At 34.0% G+C, this 17,771-nt stretch overlaps 1 protein-coding gene across 1 annotated transcript; it reads right to left on the reverse strand.

Moving 5' to 3' along the window:
• Window positions 1-5,360: 5,360 nt before the first annotated feature.
• On the reverse strand, window positions 5,361-17,771 carry Ehmt2_2 (uncharacterized). Its single transcript, XM_011178457.3, has 12 exons — window positions 14,508-17,771; window positions 10,873-11,586; window positions 9,237-10,811; window positions 8,929-9,158; window positions 8,488-8,867; window positions 8,170-8,408; window positions 7,885-8,075; window positions 7,579-7,740; window positions 7,003-7,470; window positions 6,798-6,936; window positions 5,784-6,157; window positions 5,361-5,712 (listed from the first exon to the last, which is right to left on the reverse strand). The coding sequence occupies exons 1-12, from the start codon at window positions 15,735-15,737 to the stop codon at window positions 5,490-5,492; spliced, it is 5,925 nt and encodes a 1,974-aa protein (XP_011176759.1). The 5' UTR covers window positions 15,738-17,771; the 3' UTR covers window positions 5,361-5,489.

A 17,771-nucleotide genomic window follows, 5' to 3' on the forward strand; every position in this document is an offset into this window, starting at 1 on the left:
GCTATAAAATTATAGCAAAATTTTATAGCAACTTATTATGAGTAGAAATGCATTTATTTTGAATCTTCACACTTTAATTATATTTTTCAGTGTAAAAATCCCTATTTTTCAGTTGCTATAAAAATTATGGCAACGCAATTTTGTACTCAAAACAACGCGGAAGTATTAAAATTTTATAAAATTAAAGAAACTTACTGTTAATAAATATCGTGAGGAATTAAATTACATAAAGAATTGAATATTGCGTAAAAACATTAAAACCGTAGATTATTTGCATACCTTTAAATTTTTCTAGCCAAAAATTATAGCAACTAGATATGTATGTAATTGCACTGAAACTGAAAATTCCTCTAATAATTTAAATTTCAACATTAATTTAAGATTATTATTGCCAAATATTATTTGGGTTGCTATAAAAGTTTGGTACCAAATTAAAAATTCAGGAATCCATAAAAAATAAAATTAAAACTCTGAATTAATTATAAATAAATTATTAATTAAATATAAAAGAACTTTATATTATATACGTCTCTGCTGCTACGAAACTAATTTTTTGTAATAAAATAGTAAATTTCAGTTTGCTATAAAAATTATAGCAACTTAGGTATTTCCAAAAATTATATAAAATAATTTTTTTCATAATATAAGATGTAAAATAACTTAAATGTGTGTTTCACATGTTGCTATAAAAATTATAGCAACTTTATTATGGCAAAAAATAGTGTAAAAATTATTTTCATGCTAATATTAATTATAAAACTACTATAAATGTTAGTTATAAAAGTTGCTATACAAATTATAGCAACTATTTTTTTTTTCATCAAATATAACTTAACCCTCCTTGAAACATATGTACATATTTCACTTTCGAAACCTATTTATTAATTTTCGCTATTCGCACAAAATTGTGTTAATTATTGCACGATACATAATTTAACGGTAGTTGCAGCACCTTTCGCCTGCCGCCTGATAACAAAATGATTAAGTACCTTGGCACATGCATATGTACACACATTTATGCGGGCGTACGACAACTAGCAATAGTTTGTTACTACATTACCCTTTCGATTTTTGTTGTTTTTGTAAATTTATTTATCACTTGGTCGACACACTTTCCGTTGCGGTCGACTGCGGTGCGGTTTAAGTGGAGTAGGTGTGAATGGATGGTACTTACAAATGTATCTGCTATATGTAAGTACATCTGTATTTACATGACAACAATAACAACAGAGTTTGCAAAGTCTACCAGGAAATTACCAGTTTTCCACCTGCTTTGACTTGAAATGCGGCACCAAGCTTTGAAACTGTGCAAATTTTGATGCCACTGTGTGTTGGAAAGCTTTGAAGCTTTTCATTTGGCAGTGTAGTTGACGCTACAGTTTATTTTATATGTATACCCTACATTAGACATTTTTTGCAGTTTTTATTACAAGATTTCGAAATTCAAATTACTCAAATTAGATTTTTTCATTTCTTTTGCTAAAAAAAATTAATTTTCTAAATTTAATTTTTCGAAAAATTAAAAAATATGATTTTAAAATTAATTTTCAAAAACGTTTTGGAATTTGAAAATTTAAAAAATTTAAATTATATAAAAATTTTATTTACGAAGAAGTAAAAAAAAATTGTATTTAGAAATTTTCAAAAATGTGTTTTAAAAAGCTTTAAAATTTTAAAATTTACTAAAATTTTGTTTAAAAAATTATGAAATTAAAAAAATATATATAATAGTAATTCAAACGTTTTTCTTTTCAATATTGAAATTCGAAAATTCCTTACAAATTCGACAAAATGTAAGCTCGAAATTTTTGAATTAAAAAAATTAATTTTTAATTTAAATTTTGATTTTACAAAATTAGTTTATACCAAATATAAAAATATATAAAAAGTACAAAAGTTATCAAATATTGAAATTAAAAAATTTCAAAAATTTAAATTCAAACATTTTTAATAAAAAAAAATTTATATTTGAATAATTAAAAAAAATTTAATTTAGAAAATCAGTTTTCAAAAGTAATAAAGTAAAGTTAACACAACAAAGCTTTTAAAATTTTCTTTTTTAGCACATTAACCCAATTAAGTTGAAAATTAAAAATATTAAATTAAAAACAAATTGGGGAAAAAGTTTGAAAATAGAAATTCAGAAGTTGTAAAATATTCAAGTTCGAAAATTTTTATTCTAAAAAACTACATATTCGATAAATTCAAAAATTTTGATTAAAAACAATTAATTTTCAAAAATATATGTTTTTACAAAGTTTTCGAATTTGAAAGTCTACTAGAATTTTCTTTTTAAGTATATTAACCCGATTTTGGTGAATATTAAAAACTTTAATTTTTTTTAGAAATTTTGGAAAAACAATTTTTTAAATAAATTTGGAAAAATTTTGAAAAAGTTGATTTAAAATCTAAATTAAATTGTTTTACTATAAACAAATTTAATTCGAAAATTTTCAAAACTTTTTTTTTAATTCCTTTTTATACTTTTTTAATAAAAACTCAATTTTTAATAAAAACTCACATATATTGATGTATGTATGTATACTTTTATTTTATATATAATATAATATTTTTTAAACATTCACATTGCATGCTTATCAAACAAATATTAGTTTAGTATTTTTATATTTTTTATATTTTCTGTAAATTTCATTTAATAATATGTGTATATGTATGTATGTGTTTTTTTTTTTTGCCTTTTTACAAAGTCATAAGATGGAGTTATCAAAGTAGTGTGATAAAATATTTGAAATATGCATTGATTTCATATATTCATTACGTTTTTTTAAGCTTAGTTGACTATTTTTTTGTTGTAATTAATTAATAAAAATAAAACTAAATAATAGTTATTACTTTACTAGGAAAATGTACAGTTAACAGTTACAGTACTATAGTGCTTAGCGTGCCAGAAAAGCTACACAGCACTTTTTATCATTTTAGACATTCAAAGTTGCGATTTAGAAGTGTTTATTATGATATTTATTTTTGTTTTTGTAATAGAAACCCGCTTGCCACATTTCACATTTATTTTGCTATTTTTTTTCAATACTCAACCAACGCTTGTTGTATTCATAGATATATTCTCCGCACTTTCAGTTCAACGCAAGCTTTTTTTGACGGCAACTCCACTTTTTTCAAGTTTATCAAGGCACTTTTGGCAAACATTACATGCATAACTGTAAATCCGAAAAGTGTTTTGCTGAATTGCGAAAGTGTGTTCGAAAGTGTTAAAATTCTACTGATTTTTTTTTTGGTTTTAACAATAATTACTTGCTAATGATTATGTGTAGTGGTATTTATTACATATTTGTAAGTATGTATAGGTATTGAAAATATTTGCTACATAAAAGTTTAGAAATTATTCTATATTAATATTTCTAGATAATAATTAGAATTATTTTGTTGAAAATGATAAACAGCAGCGTTGAAAAAAGAAATTAAAAATAAAATTATACGAAATAGTGGCAGTACTCTACAAACTAGCTGAAAGAGGAAATAGAATTTACTTTATTATTATATTTTTATAAAAAAAAAAAATAATAACAAAAATTTTTTTAACTTCTACTGACTCAATGCAATCTACTTCTTAACATAAAAACTAAATAATTTTACAAACACAAATTACTAGCTTTAAACTCACACCATAAAGCAATAAATATTTAAATAAAAAACAATGGAACAAATTATTCAAACTTTTGAAAATATAAAAAAAAAATCGAATATAATTAAATAATAATAATAATAATACAAAAACTATAATAAAAATATATGAAAAAATCTTTTTTATAAAAATATATTATGTGAAAATATGAGAAAAAAATAATTTTCATGGTGATTATTTAGCTTAAAATAATATTAAAACTTAATTTCAGAAACGATATATATTAAACATGTTTATATTGAATAATTAAAATCAATAAGAAAATAATAAAAAATAAAATAAAGAAAAATAAAAAAAAAAAACAAAATAATATAAAAATAGAAATAAAAAAGTAAATATAAATAGTAAATTAAAAAATATATACATATGTATATATATATAAAATTTGTAAAAATATTATTAAAAAATTATATAAAATAATTATGAAAAAAAAAATTAATAAAAAAATTAAAAAAAAAATATTTAGAAAAAAGTCGTATTATCTTTTTAATGATGAAAATATATTATAATAAAACAAAAAAACATAAACAAATAATAATAATAATAATAATATTGCAGTTAAACCTCTATAACTCGAAGTTCTCCATAAATCGAATTCTTGAATTGGTAGAAGTCAAATTTCATACAAATTACCTTCCGTAACTGGAAATCTCCCTAACTCGAAGATTTTTTGTGGATTATGGCGATTAGAGTTAGGAAAGTTCAACTGTAATAAAAAAAAAAAATTTATAATAAAAAAATAAAAAATAATAATAATAATAAAAAAAAATATTTAAGAAATAAATAAAAAATTTAGCAAAAAAGAAATAATAAAAAACTAATAATAATATTTTAGTAAATTATATACATTATTATAAAATAAAATTAAAAAAAAAAAAATAATTATAAAAAAAAATATAAATAAAAAATATAATAAAAAAAATAAAAATAATTTAAAAAAATAATAAAAAAAAAATAAAAAAAATAAAAAAAAATTATTAAAAAATATTTAAAAAATCAATAAAAAAGTAAAAAAAAAATTATAAAATTTAGGAAATTACATACATTAATATAAAATAAAATAATAAAAAAAAATAAAAAAAATAAAAAAAAAACAAAATTATAAAAAAAATATAAATAAAAAATATAATAAAAAATGAATAGAAATAATAAAATGTAGAAATAAAAAAAATGTTAGTGAAAAAAACTAGATTTTAGTTAACTTTTAATTAATTTTTTTTTTCTATATTTAATATATTTTAATTTTGTTCTTGATGTTTTTACTACAAAAAAATTAAATTTTTGATTTAAAATTGGGGTAATATTTTATAGTAAGTAAAATTTTGCGTTTTAAACATATTTATATTTCCTTTTTTTTGGAATTTTTTTTAATTAATTATATAAAACTTTGTTTTTTTCACTATAATTTTCTACAAAAAAAAAATTAAAAATAATGAAAATTATTTATTTATGTAAAAAATTAAACAACAAATTTATTTAACAAAGACCTGAATTTAATTTAAAAAAAACATAATCAACAATATTCTAAAGATTATTCAATGGAAAAAATTAAATTAAATTTGTTCTTAATGTTAAAAAAAACAAGTTTAACAAAGACCTCAATTTATTTTAATAAACCAAATTTCTAATCAACAATATTTTTAAAATAAAAAATAATAATAATAATGTCAACACAAAAAACTAAATTATATTAAATGTATGTATGTATATTTCAAAATATATTTTAAAAAATTAATTTACATATTTTGCAAATAATGCTTAAATTGCCTAAAACCTATACAATGACATAAGTTTAATAACTAAAATTACAACTTAAAACTACAAACATTTAGGCAGCATGACCATTTCTTAAATTACTATTGCTTGCTGCCTCCGGCGCCTGCTGTAAAGCGCCGATTGAAACCGTTGTAGTAGGCAACAGCACTGCATTCGTTGGCGACGCAGCAACAACGCCCTCGGGATTGGCCAGCGCGTAACGACAAGCGGCAGTTAGACACTTGCAGGAGAGATGGCGATTCTTGAAAAGCCAAAATGTGTCGCCATAATCGAAACTGTTGGAAAGACAAAGTTTGAATTTTGCATTACAAAAACAAATATAAATTAAAAGTATTTCCAAACTCACCACAACTCCTCGCCCGCCTGTATGTCACGACAAGCGAAAAATGCAATTTTCGGAAAACGATAATCCTGATGTTCGAAGAACACACGCACCGACACAATATTCGGCTCGCACGAGTGATTATAGAAACGACTAACATTCCCAAAGTAATTTGCATCGATGCAATGATCATTCTCCAAGTCGAAACAATAACTGTCATCGGTGCGACGATCGGCTTCCGTATTGCTGAGTATTTCGCCGATATACTCGGAGACAAAGGAGCCTTTCGCCACTTGCACGAGCGTGCGTACACCCCAACCTTTGGTGGTGTCATTGCATTCGAACACTTGCAGTGGTATGCGTATGCCGTTTTGGACCACACGATTACGACAAGAGAGCTGGAAGAGAGGAGGAGAGGTCATTAATTAGATTAAATTGGAAAGTTTGGGTGACAAAAAGTTTAATAGTAAAAATGTATATAAATAATTAAAAAATAATTAAAAAAATTAAAGGAAATAATTAAAAATAAAGAATAAAATAATTCAAAAAATATTAAAATAAAATAAGAATAATAAAAATTTAAAAAATGTTAAAATCGATTTTTAAAAAATAATTGAAAATAAAAAAATTTAAAAAATAATAACAAAAAAATAATTAAAATAAAATAATAATAATGATTAAACAAATTAAAATTTTAAAATTAATAATTAAAAAATTAAAGTTTTAAAATAATAATTAAAAATATATTAATATATTTTTTTTTAATAATTGAAAATAAAATTTAAAAAATTATTTAAAATAAAACAATTTAAAAAATAATTAAAATATAATAATTAAAAAAAATTGACAATAAAAAAATGAAAGGTTTAAAAATAATAATTTAAAAATATATTAAAATAAATTATTAAAAAAATAAAAATAATGAATTAAATTTAAAATTGAATACTTAAATTCAATAATTTTAAAATCATAAAAAATCGAAATCTCATAACCTCAAAAATTTATTTTCAACACTCACACTAATTTCAACACACTCACCTTATTACAACCGCAGACATCATTGCATTCGAATATGGGCACTGGATCTTCGAAATTGAAATCGGCACTCAAACGACCCTCAGCCGTATACCAATTTTGACCGGATGCCTCGCTGCACTGACACTGCGATGAAATGCAGCTAAAATAATACAAAATATTACATTTAAATTTTTTTATATTTTTTTTGTGATTTCCTACTACGCACCCATCCAAGCACGAGCAAATGCGCATTTGCGCCACCCGATAATCGATTGGCATGCAATTCTGCAAGATTATCGACTTCTTGATATACTTCAGATCGGGCAGCATAATCTCATCAGACTCATCATGGCCTGCAGCAGCGGCCGTTGAAGCGCTCGACAACAGCTCACTGCCACCATTCTGCTCAGCTCCCGACGCATTACCGCACAATTTCTGCTCATTACGCACTACTTGTATGGGGCGCGCCTCACGCCCATTCGAAATGTCATCGCAAATAATGCGACTGCACAGCCCCAACGGACGGAATGAACGCATTTGCATATTGAAACCAACTGTACGTGCGCATTCCGAATCCTCGTGCGGTATGCAATCGTATGGCAACTCATCGGCCTTATTTTTTACCATCAAATCGGCGCCGTTAGCGATAAGCGCTATACAGAGGCGGGTGATGGAGTGACGGCAGGCGATGTGTCTGCAGTGTAGGAGAGGTGGAGGGAGGTGGTGAGTTAAAAGAAAGAGAGAGAGAGAGTGAGGTTAATTTCGAATTGTTGTTATTTGTTACCCAAGTGGGTAGACTTACAGCGGCGTATCGCCCTCTACATTTTGTACATTGCAATCGGTGCCGGCTTGCAGCAACATTGTGATCGTCTCCAAGCCATTACTATGTAGTGTGGCCCAATGTAGCACAGTGTTATTGTCATTATCGCAAATATTCGGATCGGCACCGTGATTGAGTAGTAGACTGTGAAGAGAGAAATGAAAAAATAAGAAAATGATTGTTGTTGTTGTGCTATAAGTAGTTTTTATTGCTTAAATCCCGGTCGCTTCGGCTCAGAGAATTATTTTTGTTGTTGTTTTTGTCTAAATCCCTGTCGCTTCCACTCACCTCACAATTTCTGTATGTCCCAACTCTGCTGCCCACACCATAGCGGTCCAGCCACCATCATCCTGTGTATTTATGAAGTCCATAAAATTCAATATGCTACGGCATGAACGATAACTATCGATAATTAATTGCGCCGCCTCCAGATTACCCAATTTGGCGGCGATGTGCAGACAAGTTTTGCCATCCAGACCCTAGGTGTGGTGAAATTCATGAAATTTTTTAAATATTTGCACTCAAATCGGAAAGTTTCTAAAGCGTTTATCGAAAAATATCAATTCTACATACCTTTATGGCCAAATCAGCGCCGCATTGTATGAACAAATTCAGTATATCACACTTATCACCCAACACCGCACACATGGACGCCGTGCGCAGCTCACGATCCAACATATTTATGAACTCCTTGGCGTAGCCCTTGCAAAGTAACAGAAAAGCCATCGGCAAGGTGCCCGAAAGCGCTACCAAATGCAAGCAGGTGCCATTGAGGAATTCGCGCATGCGCGTTTTCACATCAAAATCAGAAGCTGCAAATTATCAAAAGCAAATAAAGAATAATTTTTGTTTTTGTTTTTATTATATATAATATACTAAAAAAACACGCACCGAGTATTTCCGCCACGCGCTCGAGATCGTCATTTTTCACCGCATAGTACATGTCGCGCGTGGAGAACTCCGAAATCGAGCTGCGTGTGCTGCTGGCGCCGCGACGCGCATCACGATTGCTTGTTGGCGCGCGGCCGCGCAACACCACATTCATCACTGACTCGGGTATGAGTTGCTCGAAATTGATTTGATGCGCGCGCAGCGTGCGCAGCGTGCGCAGCGGCACTGTATTACTGGCGGCAGCAGTAGTAAGCGAAATTGAGGCGCCGCCGACGCCCACCGCATTTACGCTTGCAATGCTATTTACTGCAACAGCAGCGGAATGGCCATTTGATTGTGGTGCGCCGCTTAAAACAGGCAACGGCATTTTCGCCGCTTTGCTGTAATGAAAAATAACCGTTATTTCGTTTTTGAGTGGATTTTGTGTGAATTTGCATTTACATCTTTGGCGCTCTTTGACTAGGCAAGAATACAGGCAATGTTTGGCATTTCATCGTGACGATGGAGGTACGTTCTGGCGTATCGATGCCGCAATGCGGACACTTCAACACCAATGTGGGACTAGTATAGTTGCCGGCCGCATGCTGTGCATCATGGGGGCTGCTGAGTATGAATTTCTCGGCGCATTCGGCATGGAAAAAATGTTGACGCTTGCAAAGCACAAATTTACCCTGGAAGAAGGGGCAAAAAATATTAATTTTTATTTAAAATATTATATTTTCTATAAAAAAAACCTAACCGCCACCCACCTGCGTGCAAAAAATGCCACAACCGGCGCAGCAGTTGTGCGTACGCAGTCGCTTCTTGTGATCCTCGCACAGCACCATGTAGCTGACGCGCTGACTGGGGCGCAACAGATTGAACACGTCACCGCTCAGCTGATTGCTGCAGCCCACCTTCTGCTCCTCGATGTTGTCGATGGCCCAACAGTAGGCCGTATCGGGCGTGTTGCGCGTGTAGAATTGCGTTTTCTTCTCACAATAGCAAATTAAATTGCGCTGCTGTGCTGTACGCGCAGGTGGCGATGGCGTTGGTATGGTCACCACTGTGCCAATGGCGTTCAACGCGCTGACGGTGGCGGCGGGCAAACCCGCTGAGCGGCTGCTGGGCGATTGTAGCTCTTGTGATGATGATTCATTGATTTCTATGACTTCCAGCGAGGGCGCTTTCAGCAACTTCTGTTTGCAAGCGCTTGCAGTTGACTTAGTGGACGCTGCTGTTCCTGCTGTTGCTTGCGGTTTCTCAGCGGCATTACGTTGACGCGCTTGCGGCTTACGTCCCGCCTTGGCGCTTGTTGGCGAAGCGGTTGCAGCGCGCACTGGCGTTGATTGCGCAGGCGCCGCTGTTGGTGTTGGTGTGCGCTCTTTAATTGCGGAGCGCTGACGCAGCGTATGACTGCGTCGCTCCACCTGTACGCGCGTAGTCGGCACGAACTCCTCATTGTCGCTTAGACTCTCTATATCGCTCGCCTCCTCGCTGGTGTTGCGCCGCAGTCCCAACTTGCGCAAATTATTTTCCTTTTGTTTGGCGAGCTTGCGCTGCTGCTTCTTGGTGAGTTTACGCTCCTCGGACAAGCGATTGGTATGCCACTTCGACGCTTTGATTTCGCTCAGGAATTTATCGACGTCCGGACAGCGTGGACGCGCGAGTTGCGCTTGCGCTTTGGCCAGCAATGCAGCACGTGATGCCTCAATGTCACGCAATAGTTTACCACACACCTTTTTCTTGACGGAGTTCGAGCCATGTGTCGTCGTTTTCTCTTCAACAGCGTCCGCGCGTTCAGCCTTCTCCGACTTCACCTGCCGACTGTTACCCGTATGCGTTTTCTCTGCTTCTATGGCAGCATTGGATTCCGCATTTTGCGCGCCGCTGCCGCCGCTATCCTCCCAGTTCTGCGCCTGCGTTAAACGCACTATATTATTCGTTTCGAATTCATAGCGCAGCTGGCTATTCTCAAGTATTTTCGTCGTTGGCTTAATGCGTCGCTGTGAACGCTTTGGTATGACAACATCCGCATTGTGACTGCTGCGTTTTGTTGCCGAACCGGGCGGTGTGTGATCGCTGCTCTCACTATTCGCGCCACTAGCGCCAGATTGTGATTTTTCTAACTGTTGTTGCTGCTGCAGTTGTTGTTGCTGCAGGTGATGTAGTTTCGATTTGCGTCCGCGTTTCTTTGGTGGCGTGCGCTCTTCCACCGCCGGTATGGGCGATTTACCAACACTTGCTGGTGCTTCTGTCAGACTTAGCGGATCGACTAGCGTCAGTTGTGGGTTTACAACACAAGTTGTTGGTTCGATTTTGATTTCTTCAAGTGGTGGACCCTCCTAGAAGTAGCGGTATATATGTTAAACACTCAAACTCATTGCAGAATTAATACAAACTTACCAATTGTTTGCTGTTGCCACTAGGCGGTGCGCTGCTGTCAGTACGATTACCAAGTCGCACGCTGCGGCGCATGCGCTTACCACCATCCGCGCCTGCGCCAGGACTCAGCGACACATCCTTACCACTTACAGTACTGTCATTGGCATCCTGCTCTATTTTAATGGCTGGCAATGTGACTAAAGCAGTACTTTCCACATTATTGCTGCCACCTTCATCCACTTGTTTGCGCTTCCGTCCAACTGTTTTGCGCTCTTGCGGCGCCGCTATTACCGCTGCATCCACCGGTGGCTCCAACTGCTGTTTATTCTCCTCTCTCGCTGGCAAATCAACACTTTGCTCACAACCCTCCATGGTCACAGTGATTTTTCTGGCACGCCCGCGCCCACGCTTCACCGGCTGCAGTTGAGTTTGCGCTGCAGCTGCCGCCGCCGCTGCTGCTGTTTCAAGCGCTCCAGCGGCTATAGTAGTTGTAGCTGTTGGCGGCGCAGCAGCATCAGTTGTTGTGGTAGGAAAATTAATGTTTTGTACCGGCTCCAGCTTCGTTGGTAGTTGGTCTTCGTCAGCGCTTGCAGACGTTTCCACATTTTCCACCTTTGTTACCGTATTTGTTGAGTCAGCAGGCAGTGAATCGGGTGGATTTGCAACCTCGGATAATCGACGCTTACGGCGTACGCGTCGTAGGGGACTAACACTGGCTGCACGCACATTGGTGGCCTATGAAGGAAAATATTGTAAAATTAAAGAACTATTCGCCTCAACTCAACATCTCAACATTTTTACTATTAAATTGATCCCTGCGATAAGAGATCTCTCCCGACATTCCGGCTTCCCTTTTGGCCAATAAAATTTCGACTTTTTTTCGACCATAATGAAAATTTCTCCGAGATCTTGTCTTGTACTTTCACCTTTTGGATCGGTTGGAATATCCCACTCTCTCTACATAAGATCTATAGAACTTAAAAGTTTAGCCTTACGAAGACGACTATTAAGAAGCAACAAATTTATCTTTTCAATTTGTAGAAAGCTCTTTTAGATACTTTCAGACTTTGGTTCGGTCTTATTGTGATTAAAGTGACTAAAATATCTTCTACAAAAGATTCTAGGTACATTTCAGGCCTTCGGTCCACAGTCTTAATGTGATTAAAGTGGCTAAAATAGCTCTCAAGAGCTTCTAATACCTTTCAGACCTTCGGTTCGGTCTTACTGTGAATAAACAGCATCTAGATCCATCAAAGCTGCTACTAAAAAGTATTTAAGCATCCCTACACTCCATCATACTGACCTACAATAAAGCAAAGGTTTTCAATACCAAACATTACCATACTCCAACCACACTCGCAACACAAAATTCGGACACACCAATTAAGTATAGACCAAAAAGAAAAGAAAAAAAAAACATAACAATACGAACAAAAAATAAAATTCCAACCACTCAAATAAACACAAAAATGATATCATTAGTGGCGTTATGCACGTGTTTTGGAACTGAAAGCTCGCACTGCCTTGGAATCGATATGTACATATACACTTATGTTTGATTAGTGCTAGCAATACCGAAAGGAGGTGGCATAATGAATTTCGGGAGTGCTACAGTTACAATTGAAGGAAGTGAAGTTGGACGGGGTAGTCGGTTTGTTGAAGACGTTCGCAAAATAGTCGTTATGGACTTCGATTAACCATTAGGAAGATGTTAGAACTGATATGACCTTTCAATTCACAGATATGTAATATCTTAAATCTCTAGTGGAAGTAGAAACTGTGAGAACATTTCAAAGCTTAATAGGCGTCTATTAGCTTAAAAATTAATCTCTTCATAATTTTAATAGAAGATATGATGCGTAAACCTATGTAATGTTTTTATAAAGTCAAAGTGTGGTGAAGTACAGGGTGAATCAAATACTTTATTTTATATTTATATATATTATATTTTTTAAATATTTGCAATAATTGAAAAAAAGATATATATTTTGCCAGTAAAATAAAAACAGAAAAACCAAAATTTAAACCCGAATATTTTATTTCGGTGTTTTAACTAAATTTTGGTACTAAATAAATTTTCGAGATTGTGAATTTTAGCTTACATTAACAAATCTAAGAGACAAGCATACACAAATAAATATATGTATCTGCATACATATATGTACGTAGCTAGTATGAGCGAATCGATTGTTAGTGGACGACGAAAACTAAACATTTGCCAGCTTTCACGTAGCAGACAGGCGACGATAGTGGCATCAAGTAAGGGAATTCCCTGAACTTCAAGCAAATGTTACATATACAGATACAAGGATATACGCTGAGTTTTTTTTTTTTTTTTTTTTGTAAAATTTAGTTTATATTCAGAAGAGTAGAGACTAAAAATGATTTTCAAATAGCAGCAAAAGCTTCGGAAAAAGCTCAAGCACCAATATGCGCGAAAGCAAAGTACAGACAAAACTATGTAAAATGTGTTGCTTTATTAACTAATAGGTGATAATTATTTTCATATTTCAAAATGTTTAATAAACCGCCTGGCAGACACAGTAAAAAGCTAAGCGAGCTTTCAAGAGCGCCAAAATTGGAGTGGACCTATGTACATACGTATGTTTGTATATACATATGTACATTTCTATGCTGCTTTGATACTCTTTACTTTCGAACAATTTTATTCAAGCGAAATAAACTCGAAAATTTTGCGGAAAAAATCACGTAGAACAAAAGCAACAAAGAAGTTGGTAACAGCAAGTGCAAGCAAACGCAAATAATTTTTTGCAAAAGCACGAAATAAATAATAGCAAAAGTTGCCGTACAAAAAGTGTGGAGTATAAATGTGATCGCAGTTGGATAGTTGAGTATTTACTAAACTAAAAGTATACATGTATACATACAAGTGTAGATTATACGGTGAAAAATAAAAAAAAAATTGGAGCACGAGTCAAGGAAATGTTTGGTACTGAGGGCTAATGAGAACTGGAACTCATTTTAAGTTATATATAGAGACCACCATTAAACATGTCTACTCAGTTGTCGACTTTCTATGGAAAGACTGTTAAGGTTTCTTAACATGACGGGGTTAGTTGGTCTACTGCGATAACTGGAGAGGGCACAATAGACCTTACGTCGCTGTGCAATCCTCAATATGTAATCTAATCGAATATAATAAGAACATCTTCATACCGCCTATATATGTAGAGGCCCGACTGTCGTGAAACTTCACTTTGTTATTCTTTGATTATTTGAAAAGGTTGTATTCCCACACTGCTTCATAAACGTACTTGCCACGACACGAAAATGAGATTACTTGGAAAATGTTTACCTGCGATGAATAATATACAGTTGAACTTCCATAACTCGAACTTCTATAACTCGAAGTTCTCCATAACTCGAACTCTTGAATCGGCAATAGAAGTCAAATTTCATACAAATTACCTGCCATAGCTCGAAGTCTCTCTAACTCGAAATTTGTTTTGTGGATTATGGTGATTCGAGTTAGTCCTCAAACAATGGTTCAATATCCAAATTTTTTGAAACGTCTCTAATTTTTGGCAATTTATATTACACCATATTCTATTTATTTACTTAATTCATTCTGCATTTTTTACATTCCACCACCATAGCGATTTAGAATATTTTCACCTATGTTTGTATGTACTTACACTTTTATCAATAGCATCGCTGTTGACCACATCGCTATCGGCTGTTTTCGCACGCTCATTCTCAGCGGCTACTCCCTGCTCTAAGCTTTGCAGTGTGCTGTTACATATGTTGCTGGGGGTTGTGCTGGTGATTTCCTCTTTCGGCAGCTGCGCTGCAGTTGTTACTAGCATATTTGATGTTGGTGTAATTGCTGTTGTTGTTATAGTATCAACAATTGGTATTTCACATGAATCTGCTCTGGACGATGTTGCAAGCAAATCTTCATCTATATCATCGATATCTTGTTTGATTGTATCCAATTCAACTAAAACTAAGTCTGCAGCATCCGCGCTGATTGTGGCTGCAACCAAGGAGGAGGCTTCCAAATCAGCATTTACTGTCTCTGCTGTCATTTCAGCATCCAGCTGTCCATGCGCGGCGTATGCAACAACTTGTTGGCATGTACGTTTTGTGTCAGTGGTGCTGTCATGTAAACTGTCATCGGTTTGACCTTGAGCGAGTGTACCAATACTGGTGTTACTGCTACTATTGTAGTTACTGCAATTGCTATTGCTAGTGCTGGTGTTGCTGCGTCTTTTCCTGTGCGTTGCATCAACGTTGGTGTTGCCTGCAGCAATTGAAGTTTCACTTTCATGCAAAGATACTTTATCTTCTATGCCAATTGCTTCCTCCTTACTCACAGCCGACATACATTCAGCGTGCACCACTAGTAGTGGAGCAGCGCCACTTGTTGTCGGTTCAGTCGTTTGTTGCAAGTCCTCTTCATCGGCCAAAAGCTCTTTCATTTGCTCTTCCATAAAATCGGTTGTGGATGTACGATCTTCTTGATCCTGTACAGTTAATTTTACTTTATTTTCACTTTTGTTTGGTACGTCCACCAACTTGTTGTCGCTGCCCTTGGCTATTTGCTCCAATTTTATATGTTTGGTATTGTTATTGTTGTTGCTGCTGCTGTTGGTACTGCCGTTTGGGCTTTGTTTGCACTCCTGTTGAGTGCTGTTGGCCGTCGATGTTGTTGTTGACGCCTGCTGCTTATGTGTGTGTACTTTTCTGTCCTTATCTTTGCATGCGAATCGATTATTCACCATAGTGCGCCATTTCAGCGTTTTGTCTTCGGCCAAATCGTGATTGAGCAGCGAACCACCTTCAGCGGTACTCGTAGCGCATTCAGCATCAAAAGTACTGGACATAGAGCTGAGCAGTGACTCCATACAATCGGCGGAAGTCATGTTAGTAACTTGTATTGATGTGGATAGTTAATGCCACACTACAATCCTAAATTGTAGTTATAATTTCGATTATTTTCGAAATATTTACATTTACATTTAAATGTAAATTAAATTTTATTGTGTATTCTGCATCAATATGTATGTGCATACATAAACGCTTGTTATATTATATATATGTAGTATTTTTGTGTCTCCAAATAGTAATCACACGTTAGAAATCAGTGAAAATTTTTATTTTCTTTAATTAGTCACCAAATTACGTAGATTGCTATGTTAACTGTAATAGTCAAATTTCGTTTAACACCTTTACCACAGACATATTTTAAAAATTGTCCAACATTTGACCACCGAAAAAAAATTGTGTTCACAGCTGTTTACGCCCAACGCCCCCTCTAACACGTCGCCGCTCTTCTTGCCCACTAGCTAGTGCCCGTCTTACTTCAACGCTGTGTGGTTGTTATGTTTTTAAAACACTTCCAATATCTTTACACCAAATATTTAATATTAACAAATATGTTTATGCAACTATATATATCTGATATATTGCCAGTTTTTAATCAATTTACATATACATATGCACAGCTCCACAAATCTCTATACTCGGCAAGATACTTTTTTCTGCTCTTGAACGTAATAATGCTTTGCTTCTTAGCACTGCTGTTTTTTCTTGCATTACTTATCTACACTTTTGCTTATTCTGCTTCTTCTTCAGCTATTAGTTAAATACATATGTATTGCCTTTTCAGTATGTACTCACATGTTTTCTGTGTTTTTTGTATAATTAAAATTATTTGCACTTTTAATTTCAGTTTTCAAACAATTTTTCATTTGAATATTTTAGCAATATGTAAATTATTTTTTCCCCAACTTCCACTGTATGTAGTTATGTACGAATTACATATTCACACATCGGTATACGTTCGGTTTACTTGCGCCAACGCTGCTTTCTTACTTTATCTGCACCTCACTTCCCCGCACATTTCCATGACCATACATCATCCATAGCACGTTCGCACGTCTCAATTTCATTATAAAATTTATTTCTTATTTAACACTAAAATACACTTCATCGTCATGCGATTGATTTCGAAACTTTAGCACTCGATTTTCTTTAAATGTTACAATTTTTAAATTGCAAACATTATGTTTTTTCTTTACACAAATCTTATTGAAATTCTTCAGCTGCTTTGCTCCCGTCTTGTTGGAACGAACTCTTCTGTTGGCATACTCAATGCCGTCTCATAGCCTCACATCAGCAACGTAGCTAGTCACTGACGTCGCTGCTTCGAAATGTTCGCTTGTTTGCTTCCCATTCAATAATGAACAACTGCTGTTGAACGCTGCGCCTTCAGTTCTGCGGCAGCGCTGCCACCATGTGACGCCCCTGTTTTATTTGTTGTTGTTGTTGTTGATATTATTAAATGTACGCTCTTTAATCACACAATTTAGTTGACCAAAGTTCTCTTCGCATTTGCACGTAGCTCCAAGCTCCAAAAGTATGATTTTTGTTTACCCCTGCTACAATAGGGTCCCAATAACACAAACAACTCGTATGTAATTAGCCCCTTGATGTTGGCTTTGCTATTGTTTTTGTACGGTGTGTCGTTTGTAGGGTGTTTTCTGGCTTGTTGTTGTTATTCAAAGCTTCTTGTGTTTGTGCAATTAGCGGTTTCATTTGCACTCTCACATGTACCCACGCTCTTTTTGCACTTCCCTAAACTCGTTTACTCTCGCTCTTTGTTTGCGGCTACCGTACACGGACGTTTTTCTTTTGTTTTACTACTCAGCTGCTGCTGTTGCTGCACCCCCTTTTAAATGAACTTTGTTTGATGTTTATTTTTCGCGTATTTTTTTGTAATTTCTCACGTGTGGAGAACGATGCGGTTTTCCAATTTGATATGCTTGCACTTTCAATAATTTAATTTCACTTTTCACGAGCTATAGCTATTTTCATGTTTTCCCACAGCAACTGTTTTCAATTCTCTCGATAGTGACTTTTCTTTGCGTTAGTGCTTTCGGAACACACCCGTTTTG

This window comes from Zeugodacus cucurbitae, chromosome 5 (assembly GCF_028554725.1).
Source record: "Zeugodacus cucurbitae isolate PBARC_wt_2022May chromosome 5, idZeuCucr1.2, whole genome shotgun sequence".
NCBI lineage: Eukaryota > Metazoa > Arthropoda > Insecta > Diptera > Tephritidae > Zeugodacus > Zeugodacus cucurbitae.